General features: G+C 52.6%; 1 protein-coding gene across 2 annotated transcripts in view; it reads right to left on the bottom strand.

Moving 5' to 3' along the window:
- Positions 1-364: 364 nt before the first annotated feature.
- SLC38A3 (solute carrier family 38 member 3) overlaps positions 365-21,613 on the bottom strand; it is an 84,527-nt gene continuing 63,278 nt past the window's right edge. For both annotated transcript variants that reach the window (XM_090021193.1, XM_090021194.1), the window contains 9 exons: positions 18,582-18,664; positions 17,870-17,928; positions 14,189-14,362; positions 12,825-12,904; positions 11,644-11,744; positions 10,976-11,100; positions 10,347-10,491; positions 8,467-8,570; positions 365-7,974 (listed from right to left, as the gene is read on the bottom strand). In XM_090021193.1, the coding sequence (XP_089877319.1) occupies positions 7,870-7,974; positions 8,467-8,570; positions 10,347-10,491; positions 10,976-11,100; positions 11,644-11,744; positions 12,825-12,904; positions 14,189-14,362; positions 17,870-17,928; positions 18,582-18,664 (976 nt within the window). In that variant the 3' untranslated portion in view covers positions 365-7,869. The remainder of the gene's footprint in view (positions 7,975-8,466; positions 8,571-10,346; positions 10,492-10,975; positions 11,101-11,643; positions 11,745-12,824; positions 12,905-14,188; positions 14,363-17,869; positions 17,929-18,581; positions 18,665-21,613) is intronic.

Here is a 21,613-nt window from a genome sequence, read left to right as displayed (position 1 = left end):
GCCCCTCTGGATGAGGCCGGCACTTTCCAGCTGTACTGGGATCACACTGCAACTTATGAGGCATCCAGCACCCCATACCAATGCTTAGCCTCTCTCTGTGCCAGCAGAGGGGTGAGAGAGAGGGGACTCCCTTGAGGGCTCTTTGCCCCTCCCCACTCCCAGCGGGGTGAGAGATGGGTGTCCTGAGACAATCCCTTCATTTCCAGTGTTCGTGTATCCAGTTCAGACAAGGTGCAGTGTCCATGAGGGGGAGCCAAACCAGCTTGTCTTGGCTGGGAGCTTCAACTCGATCCCTCTGAAAGGCAGCCACCATCCTAGCCTTGTGAGCTGAGCAGCCTACGTCAGGGAAACACACAAGACTATGGAAGTTTCATGTTTTCTTTATTGTTATTTAAAAAGGTTTTCTTCTTTCTTTTCCAAATATAGATCTAATTTCAACATATAATTTAAAACCGACCCCTAGCCCTACCACATCACAGAAACATGGCCCTGCCCTCTTATCTCATCCTTCACATCGAACACTGAAGGTGACAGAGGCTTAGGGAGAGAGAGATCACAAACGGCTCAGCCTGGCAGAAGGCAGGAGAGTCCCAAATGTAGAGGGAAAGCAAAATCCTCCTCTTCTGCTACCTGTCCTGCTGAGCTGCCTCATAGACAGTGGGTTCTACTGGAGATGGAGAGGTACCACCATATCTGCCCTGCCATCCACTGGGGGAGCAAACAGGTAGAGACAAGCATTCACATCACACTACAAACCCCCACTGAACTGAGCTAGGAAAATCAGGGGGACTTACTCAGGTCCTTGTCCAAGTACTCAGTCCCTCACATGCCCGGGTCCCCACAGAGATTACTTAAAGCTACCTAAAAAGATACCCTTTCAATTTGCTACCATCTTTTCTTGGATGCCTGAACTCCCCTGCTCTTAGGTAGGGGCCTGAGCCACAGCCTATTGAAGTGGTTAGCTAGAACATGGATTATAGTGCTGATGCTGCTGGTTTTTAACAGCCTAAGCAAAAATTATACCCATGAATAGAATAATTGAATTTTGGGACTGGAAGGGACCTCAAAGTTCATCTAGTCCAAATTCCCTGCACAGATGTGGGATTCACAGTTCCTAAACCATTATAAATAGATGCCTGTCCTACCTGAACCATCCCACCTGTGGCTACCAGCCCTTGTTACAGCAGCCACTGGGCCACAGAAAAGGCCTGACTTCCCTTTCTAGTTATATATTCTCTTTAGCACGGGCAGGTCATTTTGCAGAATGGTCCCTCTCCATCAACTATGTGAAATATATATATACACTATACAGAGCTACCAGGAGCAACACAGAATACATAAAAAAAATCTACTCTTATATACAGTATTTATAAAAAGCTTTCCAGCCTGCACCACTCTGGATAAAAAAATACGTCTCTTATTTACTTAATTTGCATGTAGTAACCCCCCAAGAAATCTTGTATTTATTTCATTAATTACAGTGCCTTAAAAATATCCACCCACATTGTTTCCTGTGCCACCCCCCTCCTCAGTTCTCCTCTCCTTTTAAATTCAGAAGGTGCCCAACACAGAAAAAAAAAAAAAAAAGTCAACATCTGGCTTTTGGCACAACCTGAAGATTCCTGATCACATGGAACTGGGAGGCTTTGTGGGGATGGGATGGACAGATGGACTGTGTAAGCCAAGAGGTGGAGATGTGTTTTCAAATGTAAGGATATGATTGGGAACCAGGCAGCCTTATTCCAGGGCAAGGGGTAGACAGAACGCGAGGGACCCTGTTGAATCCCCGCCAGTAGACAAGAACTCTGTGCTCACCTCTGTATGCATGTGCTGGTGGGAAGAACAGTACCATCAGGCCTGCTCCTGTGCCACTGAAATCAATGGATAGCTTCCTAAATGGATGGTCCAGTATGCAAATCTCAGGAGTATATTTGGCCTGTTTGTTCTTGACCCTGCAGTTAACCAGGAGACAAGTGGGAAGGCAAAAGGCAAGAGCATGGTCTTTCCTTACCTCTCCCATCTGGCTCCTCTCTCACTAGGGTATTATGCCCCTACCATCTAACACACTGACTGGCTCAGCCCAGAGTCACTTAGCATCATGTACTGGCCTCTGTCTGCTCAGAGCCCCCTGCTCCCAGCTTGCGTGGGATGCCCCAGTTTCTTGGACTGTTGTCAATGCCCTTTCGTTCCCTAGCTTGGTGGGGAACTGCGTGGAGTAGTCGCTTTGGGTGGAGGATTGGGCATTACCCAGCTACTCCTGAGACATTGCTGGTGGCAACGATTAACAGTGCTGGGCACAGAGATTCACAGGGCACTATTATTCCTTACAAGCACTTCAGTGCCTAGGACCCACTCGAGTCTTACACTGAGACACTGGAGTTTCTCAGTAAGAGAAACAAACACCATAGTCTCCTATTGCCCATGGCTTGCCCAACTGGGGGTCAAAGCAAAGCAGCACTTCATGTCACCTCTCTACATGGGAATTCCTCTGTTGCTGGCACTAAGAGGTGTTTCCCCATGGTCATCAGGGGCACTACCATGGAAGTTACCATAATTTTATACAGTGTGATCCATGTCCCTACTCCTTGTGTACGTATCCACCCTATCCCCTCTGTTTCTCATCCATCACTCTCACTGTGTCCTACTCCACATGACCACACCCAAGAGGGAGCCCTGATCAGTCACAGCAAGCCTGCTACGAAGTCTGAAAAGGAAGGCAGTAATGGGAAGAGACCTACTTTTATCTTTGACTGTAACTTCCTTAAATATATTCAAGCAGGATGGAAAGCAGTGGTCATGCTGAGCCCTGATATTCATGGGAGCCAGAATGATGCTACAGCCTGTGGCATACGGCATTCAGAAAATAAACCCCACACTCTCCAATATAGGCCGCTGCCTGTCTACTGAAAGGTATATCCATCCAGAATGGAGGTGGTCAATCTGCAGCACAGATGTCACAAGTAGTATGAGCAGCTTCTGTCTGTGGCACGTGGCAGATCAGGGAGGGGTCAGGGAGCATGGGGCAGATAAGGCTGGGAGTAGAAAGTACAGCATTAAATGAGACAGGGAGAACAGGGCAGGGATCAAAAAGCAAAGCAGCAGATCAGGCAGGGAAAAGGATCAGTGGCACTTGGCGAGGGTATGTGCCTTAATTTGTGGCATGTCTGCCCAAAAGGTTGGCCCTTACTACTACTCTAGAACATAGCCAATTCACCCTGGCTTTTAAAACAAGTTTCAGCAACATACAAGGAAGAGCTGGGAGAGCCAGTTGGCCAGGAGAGGCCCAGCATGCACCCCCCACCTCCTGGGGGAATCTGTGGGGTTTGCAAGAGCTGCCAGCCAGACATTACACTGGATCAGTGATTAACCTACCTGGCCTCACGGCTGTATGAGTAGCATACAACTGGTCCAATCCAATATGCAGGGTCAATCCATGGCCTGGGTCCAGCATGGGGTTGGCACATGGATGTTATCCAGAGCATCAGATCCATGCATGGGGTTGGTCTGCAGATGCAGCCTGGTGCACTGGAGCTGACTGCAGAACAATTCTGCATGCTGGCCCAACACCACACATCAGGTCCAACCATGCCTTGAACCCACGTACCAACCCAACTCTATGTGCTGGTTCTGGCCATGAACTGACCCTGTGCACTGACGTGACATAGTACATGGAGCCATGTCATCTGGCTCTTGGGACTCTTCACAGGTCCAGAAATTTGGTTGCGAGGGGATGGTGGCAGTGTTAATGGCCAAGGCTTTGGGAGCAATCAGTGCTACCACTGCTCCCCCTGCCATATTTCTGGACCTGTGGGGAGCTCCACAGACAAGATAACACAGTTCCATGGATTGGATATCAAAGCTCTGTAGGCCAGTTCAGCCTGCAGGCCGTAGACTGAGCACCACTTCATTAGACCATTTGCTTCCAGTGAACCACAGGGTGACTGGGGGAGTCCATGGCATCTTCAGAAATCTACCTTGCTGAACCCCAGTGCGAGGAAACCTGTCTGGGACCACACGAGTTCTGTAACCAGCTTGAGAAGATCTGAATACTGGAGTCCCCAGCAGCTAACAAAGGCACACAGCTTCCATTGATGTCAAACCTCTGTAAGACTGACTCCTGCATGTCCAGGGCCCCTGCCCCTAGATCCTGACTTAATTGCCTTCAACCAGCAATTTCTGTTGGAGAGCCTTACCCCACATCAAAGTGCAACCACTGGTATAGTTCCATCTCAATGCCCGGGGCAAGATTTGAATCAATAGACACTGCTGGCTGAACACAATTAGATGGACAGATGCCTAAACTAAGGAAGTACGGTTGAATTAATGCACTGTAAGGTGGGCAGAAAACTGACTGGATCATTGGGCTTAAAGGGTAGTAATCAATGTCTCAATGTCTAGTTGGCAGCTGGTATCAAGTGGAGTGCCTCAGGAGTTGGTCCTGGGACTGCTTTTGTACGATGTTTTCATCAATGACCTAGAAGACAGGATGGAGTGCACCCTCAGCAAATTTGCAGATGACACGAAGCTGGGAGGAGTAGTAGATACACTGGAGAGTAGGGCTAGGATTCAGAAAGACCTCAACAAATTGGAGGATTGGACCAAAAGAAATCTCATGAGGTTCAATAAGTAAATGCAAAGTTCTGCACTTAGTATGGAATGGCCCCATGCACTGATACAGGTTGGGGACCAACTGATTAAGCAGAAGCTGCAGAAAAAGACCAGTGGGTCACAGTGGGCAATAAGCTGGATATGAGTCAACAGTGCGCCATTGTTGTGAAGAAGGCTAATGGCATGCTGGGCTGCATTAGTAGGAGCATTGACAGCAGATTGAGGGAAGTGATTCTTCCCTTCTATTCAGCTCTGGTGAAGCCGCATCTGGAGTCCTGTGTCTAATTTTGGGCCTTCCACTACAGAAAGGATGTGGGCAAACTGGAAAGAGTCCAGTGAAGGGAAATGAAAATGGTTAGGAGGTTGGGACACAATGTATGAGGAGAGGCTGAGGGAACTGGGCTTATTTAGTCTGGAGAAGAGATGCCTGAGGGTGCATTTAATAGCAGCCTTCAACTACCTGAAGGGCAGTTCCAAAGAGGATGGAACTAGACTGTTCTCAGTGGTGACAGATGACAGAACAAGGAGCAATGGTCTCAAGTTGCAGCAAGAGAAGTTCAGGTTAGATATTAGGGGAAAAAAATCATGAGGAAGGTAGTAAAGTATGGAACAGGTTACCCAGAGACATTGTGGAATCTCCCTCCTTGGAGGTTTTTAATACCCAGCTACACAAAGTCTTAGCTGGGATGATCTAGTTGAGGATGGTCCTGCTTTGAGCAGGGGATTGGGCTAGACAACCTTCTGAGGTCCCTTCCAACCCTAATTTTCTATGATTCTATTCCTCTTTGTTGCATTCCTCGCTAAAAAGAGTTTGCACCTTTTTGCCAGCTTGCTCTCAAGTTTAGCCCAACAAGGATTATTACTAGCATAGCCTGTCTCAACTACACAGTTTTCTGCATACTAAAAGCTAAAACAATATGATCTTTCTCTGCATAAATAAAAACTATTAACATGGTTACCCCAATACTATGTTACCCCAATACTATTGCAGTTAAACCTTTGCTAGTGCCCAGGGCTGTTTCCAGATGTGGGGTGGGGTGTGGTGTGAAAGCCCCATATTTCCCACATGTCCGAAAACAGCCTAAGGAGTTGTATGGTTCTGCTTTCCCATCTCCTCAGTCAACCAGACACAGGCTACTTACAGAAGGAAGTGCTTGTTGCAGGGAGCCTTAGCAGGCATCTTGGACTTGGACTGACCTTGCATCCAGATATAATTCCTAGTGGGAGGCCTTCCACTTATGAAGGAGATCTATTAAATAAGACTGATCAAGGATGGGTCTAAGTAAACAGATCCTATTGACTTTATGCAAAAGGGGTTGCTAAGGGCCATGTTAGCAACCCAATATTCATCCCAAATTCAAGATGACAGCCAAGTGAGTTTCATGCCATTGGAAGCTCCCCACACATCCTCTGGTCACTGTGGTATTAAAGGACTCCTTTTAGCCTAGGCACTAGCTGTAAAGTCAATAATACAATAATAGTAACACACACATATACACACACACATATATATAGACATAGAGAAAATAAATTAACATAGATTCTACTGAGCTATTTAGATTAGCAGTAAATCAAGTTTAGTCACTGTTTAGATTTCCATATGGACTCAGTGGTGGGACTACACTTCCCAGCATTCACTGCCAACTTCCAGTGGGGCATGGCACCCTTTTACCAAGTGAGGGAACCCCTGGGAGAAGGGGGAAATGACGGTAACATGTCTCTTGGTGCTGGAGGGAAAGGAGAGAGCTCCCATTGTGGACAGATGAGAAGGACCATGGCTCCTGGCTGGGATAACCACCTGGGGCTGAGATCTGGACTGGGATAGGCCTCTGCCCTGGCATGCCAGGATAAGAAAAGGTATTTGGGACACTGACACTACAGGACCTCAAGGGAGCTCGTCTCATTCCTATCCCTGGAAGACAGTGGAGACACTTTGTTAGTGCTACTGACAGTGCCTCTCCCTCCCATCCCTTCTCCAGACCAAGCTTGAGGTTGGATCAAAAAGAGAAGAAAGGGGCAGAGAGGAAAGGTCTGGAGTTGCAGCTCCTGCTCCCCTCAAACTGGCCAGCCTAGGGCAGTGCCGAGCACTGCAGAGCATGCAGTGTGTGACCTGTTCTTATGGGGATGTCCCCACCCCACAAGTCTGCTCCAAAGTCCAAACTTGGCATCCAGCTAATCTGGAAAGAGGACAGAGGCAACTGGGGCTCATCACCTGATCTTCCCTTCTTGAACCTCAGCACTCTGCCTCCTTTCCCATCAGTGTAACCCCTTGCCCTCCACTCAACAATCCTCCTCTCAGCATGAACACATGCTTATGAAGTCCTGGCTGTGGGCATCAGCAAAGAAATGCATGACCAGGTCAAATGCAGCAGCATGGTGATCACAAGTGAGTCAGACCAGCTGCACATCACCCAGAGCATGAGGTTTCCCCTCCCTCTGCCCTTAAAGGTGACATTGATCATCAGGCTCTGAATGTCTTTACATGGCTCTGCATCCCTGTGGAAGGGACAAGAAAGCTCAGGAAAAGAAAAATGAGAAGCAGAAAGTGACAACTGCTGCAAATTCAGGCCCCACCCCTTTTCATTTCTTTTTGCCCAGGAGGTGCTTGCTGACAGGAAGTACTCTCTGTCTGCTTCACGTGTCCCTTCCTGCTCAGCAGCCTTCAGTTCCTGTTTGCAGCCAATCTATAATAACACTTTGCCCTCCTAGGTATCCAAAATCACCAGACACTCCACATCAAAACTTGGATGAGGTTAGTCTCACAGCCAGCTCCTGGTGAGGTAGGGAAGTATTATTATCCCCATTTTACAGATGGGGAAACTGAGGCATGGAGAGTTGTGGAGACTTGCCCAAGGTCACCCAGCTGGTCAATGGCTGTAGCCACTAGACCTTGCATCCTCTCCTCCCTCTGGCTTCTGATTTTCCACCCCCTTGGCACTCATCTTACACACAAAGGACATTGTCTGTGGAGACCCAGACATACCCAGCATGGCTGTCCCCACCTTCATGGGATTGCTTTGATCCCCCGTGTGAGGGTCACTGGGTATGACTGGACTGAATGATCCTGCAATCAGGAAATTACAATAAAGACAGAGGGCCCCAAGTGCATCCCTGGCTGGCAGCATGGCTCAGCATTGGCATATGGGCTGGGGCACTGTACAGTACTAGCAGTGGGGCAGGGGAAGGGAAGTATATCAAAGCCAGCTGCTTCTCCCAGGACGCTGATCCATGGTGTGAAGCTGGCATAGGCTCTAGGGCTGGTTAGTGATTGCCGCCGCTCTTGCCACCTCCTGTTGCCCAGTCGATGATGATGAAGCTGAGGCTCATGATCATGAAAAGTATGCCAAGGCACGCAAAGCAGGCTGCCTGCATGGAGAGATAGACAAGCACTTCAGGAACTGCTCACCTGGACCCCTCCCTCCTCCAGACACAAAGCTCCACCTCTCCTGAACTTAGGAGGGGTTACACTGTATCGTTGATCAGTGATTACTGTGCCCCTAGCTGCAGTGCTTCTGCTGGCAAACCCTACCCGCTGGATGCAGTTCTGTGCACAGGAAGGGCTTCTACTGGCTTGGCTGGTTTCAGGGAAGTGGAAGGAAAACCCCTTCTGCTACCATACATGGCATCTCCACTAGGGTCTCTGCTGCTAGAGTTGTGGCAGCAGCTCTGAAATGTGTGTAGATAACCCTAAACAATTATCTCCCTCCCACAGGGCCACCCACATCAGATGCCGCTCTTATGGATGTTGACCCCCTGCTACTCCCACCAGAGCCAACAAGAACATGATTCATCTCCCACAGCCCACAGAACCCAATGGGGTCCCCTCTGCTTAAGCCAGCTCAGGTGCAGAGGACGTACCAGGATCTTGGGGGTGGACTTCATGGGCTCCTTGTCCTTGGGCATGATGCGGATGTAGAAGATAGCAGGGAAGATGAAGATCAGGCAGGGGGCCGACGTTGCACCTGGAGAACATTGGGAAGGAGTGGATGTGGGCAGGCTTTCCTCCACAGTCATTTCACCTGGAGCCCAGTCCTTTGCTAGGCACTGGCACTAGGGCAGAGTCCCCCTCCTGACCTCATTTAGCTCTCCTGGAAGTCAAGCCATCCTGCAGGATTCTCAGACCTGCACCCACCTGCAGGGGCAGCCACATCCTTCCAGGGAACCAGCCTCAAGTGTTAAAAAAGCAGAGAACTAATGGGAGACAGCAAAAACAACCCCCCTTTACTCTCCTGCTTCCCTTGTGCTGCAAAAAAAGAAGAAAGGCACCAGGCTGCAGCTCTGACCCTGGTGCTCAGAACAACAGACACACAAACACTGGGCTCCAGAGCCCTGGGACAGGTGGACTAAAACCACTCTACCAAAAGAAAAGCGAGTGGTCAGCTCGAGGAGTCAGCAGTGGGGGATGGATCCCTTCACCCCCTCAGTCAGTCATGGCAGCCCCTGGGGACAAGACCATCTCACAAACCTGAGCCATTGGTATTAAGACAGCCCTGCAGCAGGGACAGACCCAGCAGGCAAGGCACAGCGCCTGCCCCCGCCCTGAACAGCTCAACTGGGTGAGAGGGGGGAAGGGAATCTGAGGCACAACATGGCAGTGAGTTTCCCAAGGTCACCCAGCGGATCAGTGGCAGAGCCAAGATTACAACCCAGAGCACCAGTCTAGGGGTCCAAGCCCTGAGCCCACCCTGCCTCACCTGCTCACCAAGAGCAGGAGGGACAGGAAATTGTGAGCTGTGGTGCCTGGCTGCTCTTCCCCCACAGCTAGTAAGTCCTGCTTTCTAGTCCCACTTCAGCCACTGACTCACTTTACAGTCTTAAAGTCACTGTGCTTGTCTATGTATCAGGGTCTGCCTGTCCAACAGGAGTCATCCCATATTGGAGAGGATTCAATCCCCTGTGTACAGGAAAGCCAGCCGGTTCCTCCTTCCCCAGCACATGGGGAAGCCTGCTGTGCACTCTGGTCTCATCAGCCACCAAGGATTTTGCTTTATGGGGCTGGGAATCTTGCAATTTGACCCAACATGAAATTCTCCCATTAGTGTTAAGCAAAAAGTAGATCAAGAACATTAGGAAGGAAAGAGGAGCAAGAAGTATTTCCTGAGAAGTTCTGGGGATAATTAGGCTCTTTTCTAGGAAAAACAGTAACATGTCACCAGCAGCATTTATGTCACCAATATGCATCCAGCTTTGAAGATGTGTCAGTGATTCTCAACCAAAGTATCTGGGGCACCATGAGACCCTTTTAAGGGTGCCATGAGGTACTGTGCAATGTAAGCCTGTTTGGAGTGGAACACTTGCACACGATTCACAAGATAAACCCACAGATTTCAAGCAGGAAGCCAGAACATCAGAAGTGTTCTGACCTGCTGTGGTCTTTCTGAGTTCTTTACAACAGAAGAGTTGCTCTAGTATTTTTCTGTAGTCAAAACACAAGTGAAAGCTTAGCGATGGCATTTGCCTTGAGTCTAATGAGGCTGAGAACCACTGCTATACGGACTGATCAAACTCAGGTGCTGGGCTGTTTGAGTGCTGAGCACCCTTTAGTGGCACTGTCTGAAAGAACCTGGGATGGAAAATGTTGTGGGGATTTTAGGCTAGGATCTCAGGCACAAGCTGGGGCTCTGTGGGTACTGGGCTCATGGGGGGTGCCCCAGTGTGCTGCCTTTCCTTGAGCTCCACAGCACACTAGAAAAGCCCGGGGAGGCTCGCATGCGACATGGCAGGGAGGAGAGACTCACCAATCATGCCAAAGATGCCTAGGATGGAGGGGGCAAAAATGACCAGCAGGTTGATGGAGGTAAGCAGGACAATGGCGATCACAATGTGGCGGATCCAGCTGAAGCCTTTGCCTTGGAAAAGCATTTGCTGGATGGCACGCCGCACCTGCAGGGGAAAAGGTCAGAGCTTGTCCATGTGCCAGTTTTCACCATACCCTTCAGAACCAGACTGTGCCAGTGGTGACTCCTGGTCCTGCTCTCTTTCCCCCAGTTGTGTGAACGTCCCTTCTGAGCTATCCCCATTTCCCACCCACTTACACTGAAGCCACGGGCAGGTTCAGACTATCCTGGGGAAACATCCGGCAGGGAGGGAGGTTCACATGATACCAGGGGTCCAGAATGTGCCATTCCCTGGGGTCAGAGAAGTTCATTCTCCAAGGCCCATCTGGTCTCAGGTTTCTGTGATGGGACCACCGATGGGGGGAACCAGTTTATGCCAACACTGCCCATGCAGATGACATGGTCAAGGCACCAGAGTTGCCGTTGGATGGGGAAACACCCTCTGAAGCAGGACATGGCTCAGCAATGTGCAAATGAAAGGCCCTGCACTGTGCTGCCCAGCCCTGGGGCCCATGGCTGGCATTACTTACCGGGAAGAGCACAATGGGCACGGTCAATGTCACAGCAGTCAGCACAGCCACACGCACACACAGGATCAGGATGTCGAAAGGGTCTACACTGTTGTAGGTGTGCAGCAGCTCTGACTCCACGTGGCCTACAAGTGCCAGCACAAACCTCACTGTCAAGCATTTCTTGTGCCCCAGGGGGCTTGCAGTTTCCCCACTCCCACCAGGATCAGGCCCACGTCAAAGGGAAACCACTGCCCGGAGCGAGAGATGCCAATGTACTTCTGTCGTGGCCTGTTCCAGTGTCAGATAAGAGGGACCCACTGGGTCCAGCCAAGTGCAACAGCACAGGAAGGACTCAACATGTGCCCAAGCATGGCTGCATTTGGTGAGAGACTGAATCAGGATCAGCAGCCCCATGACTGGGCCAACCCCTAGCACTACAGCTATCCATCGGCCTGACAGCTGTGGTAGGAGGGCACCCAGCTTTCTGAACCAAACAAGTGGAACCAATGATCCTGAGCTCAGGCCTTGAGTGCAGGAGATGACTGAGTCTGATGTCAAGGGAGTGCCTTGGGGAGGGGCACCATGCAGACCCTCATGAGGGCAAGCATGCTGAAGTTACAGGTCTCCTCTCTCATAGGCAGGGAGCACAACCCCTCTCCCCAGACTTTGTTACAGAAAGATCTTACCATAGAAAGTGAGGTAGCCAAAGAGGGCAGCCAGGAAGTACATGAGGTACATGACGGTGATGGAGATGTTGGAGATGCACTGCATCTTTTTCTTTGAGGGGCTGAAACATGTCCAGAGCAAGGTTAGACTTTCTGGTCCCTTCAAGGTACAGGTCAGGGTAGGCTGAGTTTCCTCTGGCCTCCACCCCTCCCAGTTTGCTCCCAGGCTCTCCTGGACCCCTGGCTAAGCTTCTCTCATTTACCTGAATGATAGCTGCACCCTCACCCACAGATCAATATGACCAAGCCTAGTGGCCAGGACTCCCAGTGCCTATTTGCCACTTGTGGGCTCTGAATGCCAAAGCAAGGTGCAAATCCTGGGTTCCCGTCAATAACAAGGGTGAGGGCTACATGCCAACTGCCAAGCCAGTTATGCTAGATCCTACATACCTACTTGTGCTCAGTAGTGCTGACTGGACAAGCCAAAAACAAACTTGGCTGGTGGTGAGCACCATGCTTCCCATCCCCATCCTGGCATACCAAGCATTGGCAGGGGCACCTCAGGCTGCATGCAATGAACTGAAGGAGATGCAGAGCCAGATCTAGCTTTGGTGTGACAGTGGTGGCATTGCACCACGGAGGCCTTTTGCCAGCAGTTATCCAAGTTGCCCTGTCAGGGCCAGCCTTTCAATGGGCAGAAAGTGGACAGGTCATTGCCTGCACAGACCTGTCACCACAGAGTGTGTAGGACAGGGTCATGACTCACAGAGCTGGCTCTAACTGAGAGGCCCCCAGGAACCACTGGCTTGGACTCAAGGCACCCCCTTGCAATGCCACTTAAGGGACACCTGTGCCCCCAAGGCAGCCTCTGAGCCCTGTGAGTCCCAAGGTAATGAAGGGCAATCATAGCAGTGGCTCCCATAATGGCTGTTCCCATGCAGGCATTTGACACAGCCATCTGGCAGGGTCACCCTGCCCATCCCAAGAGGGAAGAACACATCTTGGGGCCAAATCCTCATCCCAGACACATAGAAGTAACCCTGGAGGCCTCCCCCATTGCCTCCAGTGGAGCCTTGCCACCCTCAGGCCCTACTGTGGGGCAGGGCACACTTGAGACTGTCCCATCTTCAGCCTGTCTCTGACCCCTGGCACCCTGATGCAGTGCCATAGCCATGCCACATAGCAGGGCTGGCCATACTCACTTTATTAGCTCTGTGTAGATGGGCAGCACCTCAGGGTGGCACACGAAGGCAAACGCCATGATGGGGATGGTGTAGGCCGTCTGCAAGAGACATCAAAGCTAAGTGGGGTGGGTGTGAGCTAACAGTGTCAGGCCCTGGGCAGTCAGCCTGCCTGCTGCACACTGGCCTGGATCCCTGTAGCTGAGTGCTTGGTCCAGGGGTGGGGGAGCCCTCCAGAACCCAGGCTAGTTCCAGTCATTACAGCAGTGGTTGTGCTCTCCTGCTGATCATGAATCCCACTCTATATGGTGGTTTTTCTGAAGCTCCACTCCAGGAGTCACAGGATCAGATGAGACTCTCAGCTGTCATTTGAAGTATAAGGGCAGATTTCTAGCTGTAGTGATCATAGGCAAAAGCAGGTTGATGTGACTAAAGTGTGAGCTAGGGTTCAGATCCCTAGAGACAAAGAAAGCAAACCCAAAGGTTGTAGTTTTGTGACCCTTTTGATTTTTATACCAAGAATTTTCGAGGGTCAGCTTCTGGAGCTTTCTCATAGTAGTTCAGAGTGAGTAGTGTGAATTTCTCCTGCCTAGTGTGCTCAGAGCACTTGCTTGGTTCAGCATCAGGAGGACACTGTGTGCAAACAGTACCAACTGCAGTGCTACTTCTTCATCTGTGTGGGTGTGTGCATGTGTACACCCAAGCGTGTGTGAAACAGTGTGACCAGAGATTATGGGCCCTAGAATGCAATGTTTCTTGAACTGAGCAGCATATGTGGGTTGTGTGTATGATATAACATACATTTCATACAACATAACACTGCACAATAATATATCATACAATACATATTATACGGCACATGCTTTTATAAGGCCTAAGAGCATAATATATGTACTATGTGCTCATTACAGAGAATACAAGACCTTAAAAGCAATGTTACTGATCCCAGTGGCATATATATATACACATGTGTGTATTTATGGGGGTAAGTAACATGCTCTGGATAGGGTGGAATATAAATCTAAATAACAACAACAACAATGGAGACTACAAGTCTCAGAATGCCATGCTCTTTCTTGACTGTGACAGCAAAAGCATGTGAGTGCATGCATGAAGGTACAAGTACACACACACGTGCACATGCACACAATATCACTGCAGCTCTGGTCAAGAAGCAACACAGTATTCTGGGCCCTGCAGTCTTTCCACTTGAACCCTCTCCCTCATAGGTGAGGGTAGGTGCTATGTGCTTCTGCTTCCGGGCAGAAGACAGACTCTCAGGCTGCTAGCTAGTTGCTGGCACAGCCTTTTTCTGGATGAAATTACTGCTTCAACCCTAGTGTGATGAATTAATTGAAAGGCCAGTGCAAGAGACTGAACCATACCTGGGAGTTGAGTGTGAAGAACCGGGGGGAGCAGGTGCCTTCATCGACATGCTGGAGGGGCGTGTAGCCATTCTGGTAGTCACTGGTGCTGACCAGTGTGTAGCTGAAGTTGCTGGTGCCATTGACTTCCTTCTCGGGGAGTGGACAGGGGATCTGGAATCTCTTGTAGATGACCTGGCAGGAGGGAGGGGAATAGAAACTCAGTCAGCTCCTGACCCCACCAGCCTCACACAAGGCCCTGAGCCTCAGCCGTGGGAGCAGCAGCCCAGCCTCAGCCTCTGGAAGCCCAAGGTGAAAGGGACCACAGGGGTGCATAAGTAACCTCCCCCATAGCCAGGGCCAGATGAGATTCCCATTCAGTCTAGCAGCTCAGAGTGTAGCAGAGCACCTCAGTGCTCTGCTTCTATAAAGAGGGGAGGTGTGTAGCAGGGCACTGAGGTGCCTGCTACTTGTGGAGCAGCAAGTAAGGAGCCCAGCTGCTGATTACCAGGGCAGCCACAGTAGTAATAAAGAAGCACAGCTGTGGGTTGCCAGGGAAACCAGTGAGTCAGCTGACCGGAAGGGCCTGGCTCCCATTTAAAAGCAGGCTGAGGCTAGGCAGGCAGTTCACTGCCAGCAGCTACAGGGGTAGGAACTCTGACGGAGAGAGAAGAGGCCAGGATGCACAGGCAGTTGTTACAGGGGAGAGAGGGAGAAACCCCGTGACAGGCTTGAATGTGGTTTTAGCCAGATGGCTTGAGTTTATGTTGCAGCCAAGGGACTTGAGTTTGTGTTGAGGGTTTACTGTTTACAGCTGGTGGTTTGGGCGAGGCTATTAGGGGTTGGAGGAGGCCTCATTGGGGACCCACAGTAGTGCAGGGACCCCAGCACCAGAAAGGTTGCAGCATTTGGAGTGCACTGACCCCAGTGCCAGAGAAGGGGAGTGGAGAATTGGAGGCCAGGTAAGGCCAAGGCCGCCTGAGCCCTGCAGGAGGTTCAAGACCCCCAAGGAGGAGATTTGGGGGCCAGGCACAGCTGTGGCCACCTGAGCTCCAAGGCAGCGAGAAGCCGCAGAGCAAAGGGGGGCAGCGAGAAGCCCCAGAGCGCCTGTGGGGCGCAGTTGTGAGACAAGGGCCGTGGAGAGCCCGAGCGCCAGAGAGGGCACAGAGGGGGCACAGAGAGCCTGGTAGACCAAACAACGTCTGGGATATCAGTGAGGCTTGGGGCGTGGTACAGGGGTGGTTGGAGCCACACATTGCCCATAAGGCCGGGGTGCACGGAAACCCCATTGTAAGGACAAGACAAGTGCCAGCAGGAGAAAACCGTGTCCAAGAGGATGAAGGGCAGCCTCCCTTTAATATTTAAGATCAAGACATGGCAGGCGAGATTTTGAGGGTGCTTGAAGTAAACTTGGCACAGTAGGGGGTGCTAGGGGAGATCACGGCTGCTCCTAGGACCCTGCTCCGTGACACAGAGCAGCAGAGCAGGGGAGTGGCTTGTCCCCCTTTCTCACTGGCTTCTCAGCCAGGCTTGCCTCATGGCCCAGATTTGCCTGGATGGAAAACTCAGAACAGGCTGCAGTCTCTGAGCTCTCCCCCTGCCTAATGATCATGGCCTCCAAATCAAGATGGCCCTTGCCTGCCCATGAGATGGGTGTTTCCCTCCAGATCCTGGGAATCTGCCATGCCAGATGCCACCTCAGAGCCAGCGTTCCCTCTAAGCTGTGTGGCATGTGTGGCCGTGCAGGCATGTTTATACTGTGCTGCCAGGCACACCTGTGTGGCTGCACACGCCACACAGCTTAGATGGAACACTGCTCGGAGCTCAAGGTGTTATATCTTTCTGGTCCCAGCACTGCTGTGTGTGCCCATTCACTGCCCTGCCTGAGGATCCCAGCAGGACCTGGAGCATCTCACTGATGCTGCACCCTCCCCTTCACAGATCAGCTGGGAGGGTGAAAGGCACTTTCTGATTGGGGCTTAGTGTGAGTCTCACGAGGCAAGACGACCCCGGCCCTGAACACCCACCCATGTGCCAGGGAAGAAAATGACTCCAATCCTACCCAGTGCTGGCCACCCAGGCCTTTGATCCACCCAGCACTGTCAGCACTCACTGTCGGGTGGTGAGATGCCTGGCCATCTCAAGTGTGTGTGTGCCTGCACACATGCCCATGTGTGCCTGGAGGTCCTGGCTGTGCAAGTATCTGCACATGTCAGCACATGTGTGTATGTTTTGCTTTCCCTGCCCCAGCCCATGGCCCATCCCCCACCTACTGGGACTCTTAAGCCAGAAATAAAACAGCAGTCCTGACAGGCTGGGTGGCAGCTTCCCTGTGGGCTGCTGAACTAGCTGGGCTGTCTGCTTCTATTGAGCTGACAGCCCAGCAAGGCATGAACTGTGCAACCCCCACAGAGCCAGGCTCAGCCAGGTTGAGCCCTGCTGATCCTTTTCCCCTCTGTGGGCCAGAGGGGACACTTCTCCCAAGCTGTACCCCCTGGCAGCACCAAGCTCCAGCAGGAAGGGCTCAGGCCTTAGCAGTGTGTTTTGGCTGGGGTGACTGAAGCAGGTGCTGAGCTGCCAGGCCTTGTCTTGCTCCTGCTGAAACCAATAGCAAACCTCCAGCCAGCTTTGTGGGAGCAGGAGGGCTTGGGTGGATGTCTGAGAGGCACAGCACATCTCACGGCAGCGCCCTCCTGGCTAGACAGCATCGGCTACAACAGGAAGAAACAGGCTGAGTCTGAAGAAGATGGGAGAGTGACAGACACACAGTGCGGGCTCTCACCTCTGCGAATCCCTCATTCCCTATTCACAGCCCCCTACTATGAGCCCCTCAGCCCTTCTAATATAGTCCCAACCCACAGTCTGGGCATATCCCAGCCCTGAGATCCGCTCCCTGGAGCATATTCCCAGCTCTGCCAGCTCCAATAGGCCCATGGCATGTCAGTGTCCAGCCGTTAGCAGAGGGAGGGATTCACAGTCCTCCTACATGTGAGCTGTGCCAGCTTGAAGCCCAGTTCCCTGAAAGTGTCATTCCAGGTCACAACCCAACAGAGGCCCCAGTGCTGGCAGCTCAGACCCCTGCTAGTCTCTACCCACATGTAGCTGAAACAAGACTGACCATGGCATGCAGGACAGAAACAGTCACAGGGCAGGCTCCAATCACACTCAGCTGCCATCACAGTGGGACCAGTCTCTCCCCCTTTTCAGGGCCACTTCAGTGCCACTTAGCTTGCTCACCCATTGTCCCTGTGTCAGACCCTCACTGGCAGCCCCATCACAGAGCCCAGGAGCTCCCAGTCATCACCACTGGTTTTGTCTCCAGCTGGCTCTCCTGCTCTCCCAGGGCACGGGGCAAGATGAAGGTGCCAGGATGGACAGGCAAGGTGTGCTGCCCCTTGAAATACAAGGCCCCAGTTCCATCATGGAACTGGTGCCAGAGGTGGCAGCATATGAGCAAAATGGGCCCCTGTTGCAGGTGCTATGGCTTAATGGGCAACCATGGTGGGTGTGGAAAGGGGATCCCTGGAGCTGGGATGTAGGGAGGCACCCTGGGGAGGCAGATTGAGACCTCTCGGGGAGTGGAGAGAGGTGCAGGTTCCCACCAGAGCAACAAGAGGGGTGCACAGTGTGTCCATGGTGTGGCCTGGTACCTATCCAGGCAACCAGTCCCCAATCCCAACTCCTGCCGAAATCCTGACTCACCGAAATGAGGAAGAAGACCATGCAGCTGAGGGAGAATCCACTGGCATAACCCAGATAGCCTGGAAAGAGAGGACAGCACATGGGTAGGCATGGGAGAAGCTATTAGCTGGGCGGTGCTCCACACAGGGCAGAGGCCACTGGGATGTCCCAGCACCCTACCCTCCATGGAGCTTGACTATGACTCTGGAGACCTGTCCCCAGTTGGTGGGACTCACCAGCCATCCCCAGTTGGTGGGACTCACCAGCCATCCCTGGAGACAACCTCTGCTGTGGCTAAGGTGGGTGGTAAGGGAGTTGTGGCCAACAAGCAGCAGTCTCTGGGGTGGGATGGTGAGACAGCCGGATAACCCCATGGGCACAGGGCTTGGATGGCTGTTTCATGGGTGTCAGGGAGATCCAGGATGCCTGGGGCCCAACTCAGAGCTGACACGGGGAGGGGGCACAGTTGCCTGCCAGAGCAAAACAGGGCTTTCTTATGATGTCATCCCTTGGGGCCTTGACCCCTCCTACATGGGGTAGAGGATGGCCCCCTTGGCTGGCAAAGGGGCACCAGGTCCTTCTTGCCTGCTTCCTGTCATGCCTTGCTCCCTATCCACTGTGGCAGCTCTGTGCCCCCCACTTGCCACACAAAACATCAGCCCTCGGCCAGTTTCCTGGAGGAGACCGTCTCCTCATCCCACTACTGGATGGGCCCACGCATGGGGCGACTTACCAAGTTGCTTCATGAGAGCCAGGGGCAGAATGATGGTGACAGAGACAAGGACCACCAGGTAGTTCCCGTTCATGTACCAGTCCCTGGAAACAGAGACAGGCTGGGTTACACCTCTGCTGCACTTGGAGGCCAGGAAAGAGGGGACCCCAGTGCAGTGGTTGGAAGGAGAGAGCGGCAGGACAAGTGGGGACCCCACTGCAGTGCCAGGAGCAGCAGGAGAAAGGGTAGTATGTGGCCCCCCCACACTGCTGGGGATGGGGATCCCTGGCAGTAGAATCAAGGTTCACACCTGTGCCTTCCTCAGGCCTCTGAGGACAGCCCCTCACGCGGCACTGATACCCACATCAGCGCTAGCTGTTCTTGGCCCAGCTGGCTTGCTCAGAGGGAGCACCTGATGCAGTGCATGACCTCCAGCCCCTTTCACAGACCCTAGTGCCCATGTAGGCTTCAATCTGACACTACAGGCTCTGGGGAGAGCTGGTCTGCTTGAGAAACCAGCAGAGGCCCCGCATTCCCAGCCCCTCCCTGCCTCTCCTCCCTTGGGAAGGCCCTACCCTGCAGCTTCTTCTCAAGCCACAATCCCCATCCTACTCCCCTTTCTGAAGCTGCTGGCCTCAGCAGGGCCCAGGGATAGCAACACCTTTGTGCAGGGAACATTACAGCTGTTGAGGGCTTTTGAAAGCCCTTGTCTGGCTCTGATATGCCTGGAGCTCAGCACTAGCCTCCCCAGGTTTCTCAGGACAGCAGTCTCTGCAGGAAAGCCTCTGGGGGTGGTTCCAGAAGCGAGTGTGTCTATCTGCATGTCCTGGATGGCCACATCCTCAGACCCCGTCCTGCGTATCCATCTCATCCCCATGGCTATGGGAAAGGAAGCTCCACAGACATCCCCCTCCCCTCATGCCTCCACCTGGAAGGCACTGCCAAGGGGACCCCCAGCAGCCTGTGTGGCCTCGAACAGCTAGCATGTCCAGGGTGCCTGGGGCTCCTGCATGCCAGGGGTCAGCATGTTTGATGCCCCCACACCAAAAGGGGAACACTGTCATAGTGATGCCTACTTTTAGCCACAGAGGCCTCCAGTTCAATCCCAAAATGGCAGCAAATCCCCGAGGATTCAAACTGTTCTGGAGTTGGAGCTGGGGTGGTTCTGCTCCAACACACCCCTCCATATCAAAAGGGACAGAGGGCTTGAGGGGCCCAGAGTCCCCAGTCCATCAGCAGTTCCCTGGTCAGTTTTGCTGGGCCTGCATCAGGTGACATCCTTCAGGCTCAGGGGCAAGGGATGCAAGGAGGCAGGTGCTGGCCACCTGCCTAGGTGTCAGTCAGAGCACTCTCCAGAGAGTTAAGCCTTTGCAGACCAGCACGTCTGACTCTCCAGAGCCCCCCCTCCCCCCCACTCCAAACAAGGCACGTGTGAGCCCAGCACAGAGTCTCCACAGGCCTCCAGAAAGGTTGTTCTGAAGGGGAAACAAGGAAGCAGGGATTGGAAGTTCACTCTGGTTTAATCCTGTGCCGACGGCTTATTCAGTACTGGCATCCATCTAAAATAGTAGTGACTTAATGCCGCTAAATCGAAATGATGAGCTGACTGGCCAGAAGCCAGATCTGCAGCTGCTGCAGTGACATTAAGCAGCATGGAGCTGCCGGGGGGAGGGGGTGGGGAGGGGGCCATGGAGAAAATGCACAGGCAATAAGGAGGAAGAGAGGAAATCACTAAGGATTGTGGCTATGACAGATGGGGGAGGAAAGAGCACAGACTGATCCCTGCTGTTACTTTTGCTGTCACCTTCTTCCTGGCTAGGGGGGCTGGGTTTCAGGGCTAAGGTTGGGATGCAGGAGATTTGGGTGCAACTCCAGGCTGGGCAGCTGACTCACTGGGTGAGCTGGTTTCCTAAGGGCATTACTACTGGCTCTGGGTGTGGGTGCAGGGGGACTACTGCCGTGCCTCAGTTCCCCCTTAATAACACTGACCTGCCTCTCTTGGGTGAAGCAGCTTAGGACTGTGAGATGTCTGGCTCCTGCAGTGACAGATACAGCAACAGCAGGGGGAGGGCAGTTGCACAGAGGACTGGGGGGCACCAGCCTGTCTCTGAATAACCAGGAAGAGATGGGACCACTGAGACCGAGAGGCAGATTTCACCCCCAACAGTCAGCACACCCTTTGGGGTGTTTTCCTGGGGAAAGCTCCTGAGCCGGAGGGACTAATCATGGAGTCTCTACAGAGCAGGGACTCAGCTCCTTGGGGGATCGCGCTCCATTGAGTAGAAAGCTGATGCTGGGTGTCAGGGGCTGCACAGCAGGACAGGTGATCCCTATGCCTAGGAAGCCGGTTCCCGCTCAGACTAGCAGGCGGGCAAAGGAGGCTCAAGTTGCCCCTCATTGGGCCAGGGCTGACAAGAGTGGGAGATTTGGAGCCTGTAGGAAACAGCAACGCTGGGCAGGACATCAGTTCCTGGGCTCAGGGAGCAGATCAGTCTAATCTCTAATAGCCAACAGCCCCTATGCAAACAGCAGCACCAGGATAGTGGAGGGCTGTGGGTCAGGACTGAGCTGTGGTGAAGCGGGAGACTGCCTACACAGTACCCACCCCACCTATCCCTCCTCTGCATCCCTGTCTCCCATCCCCATCCCCCACCCACACCTCCGCCCCACTGGTGTGTGACTGTCAATTCAGACCTCAGTGCTGGTGCATCACGCAGAGTAATGAGAGCCTGGGGTTTCTCAGTCCCTGGGCTGGCTGGGGGGCAGAAGGGAATGCTTCAGTGAGGGGACTGGCAGGGAAAGTGTGCCTTGCCAGGAGAGGAATGAACCAGTTCGGGCCAGCCATCACCAAGGGAAGGGCAGGAGCTGGACCACACTTCAGATTTCACAATGTACAGGTAGCTTGACATGGCTGTGGGAGGAGCAGAGCTTCAGTAAGGGGCATAGGAGCCCTGGCACCAAACAGTGCCCTGATGGCCATGGCAGTGCTAGATGCTCCTTAGAGGAAGTGGCAAACCAGATATTGATCTGTGCCAGGAGTGCCACCAAGCACT

Source organism: Crocodylus siamensis, chromosome 11, assembly GCF_052110815.1.
Source record: "Crocodylus siamensis isolate JL-2025a chromosome 11, ASM5211081v1, whole genome shotgun sequence".
Lineage (NCBI taxonomy): Eukaryota > Metazoa > Chordata > Crocodylia > Crocodylidae > Crocodylus > Crocodylus siamensis.
Note: the sequence above shows the minus strand (reverse complement) of the source record. Positions and strands in the feature narration are given on the sequence as shown.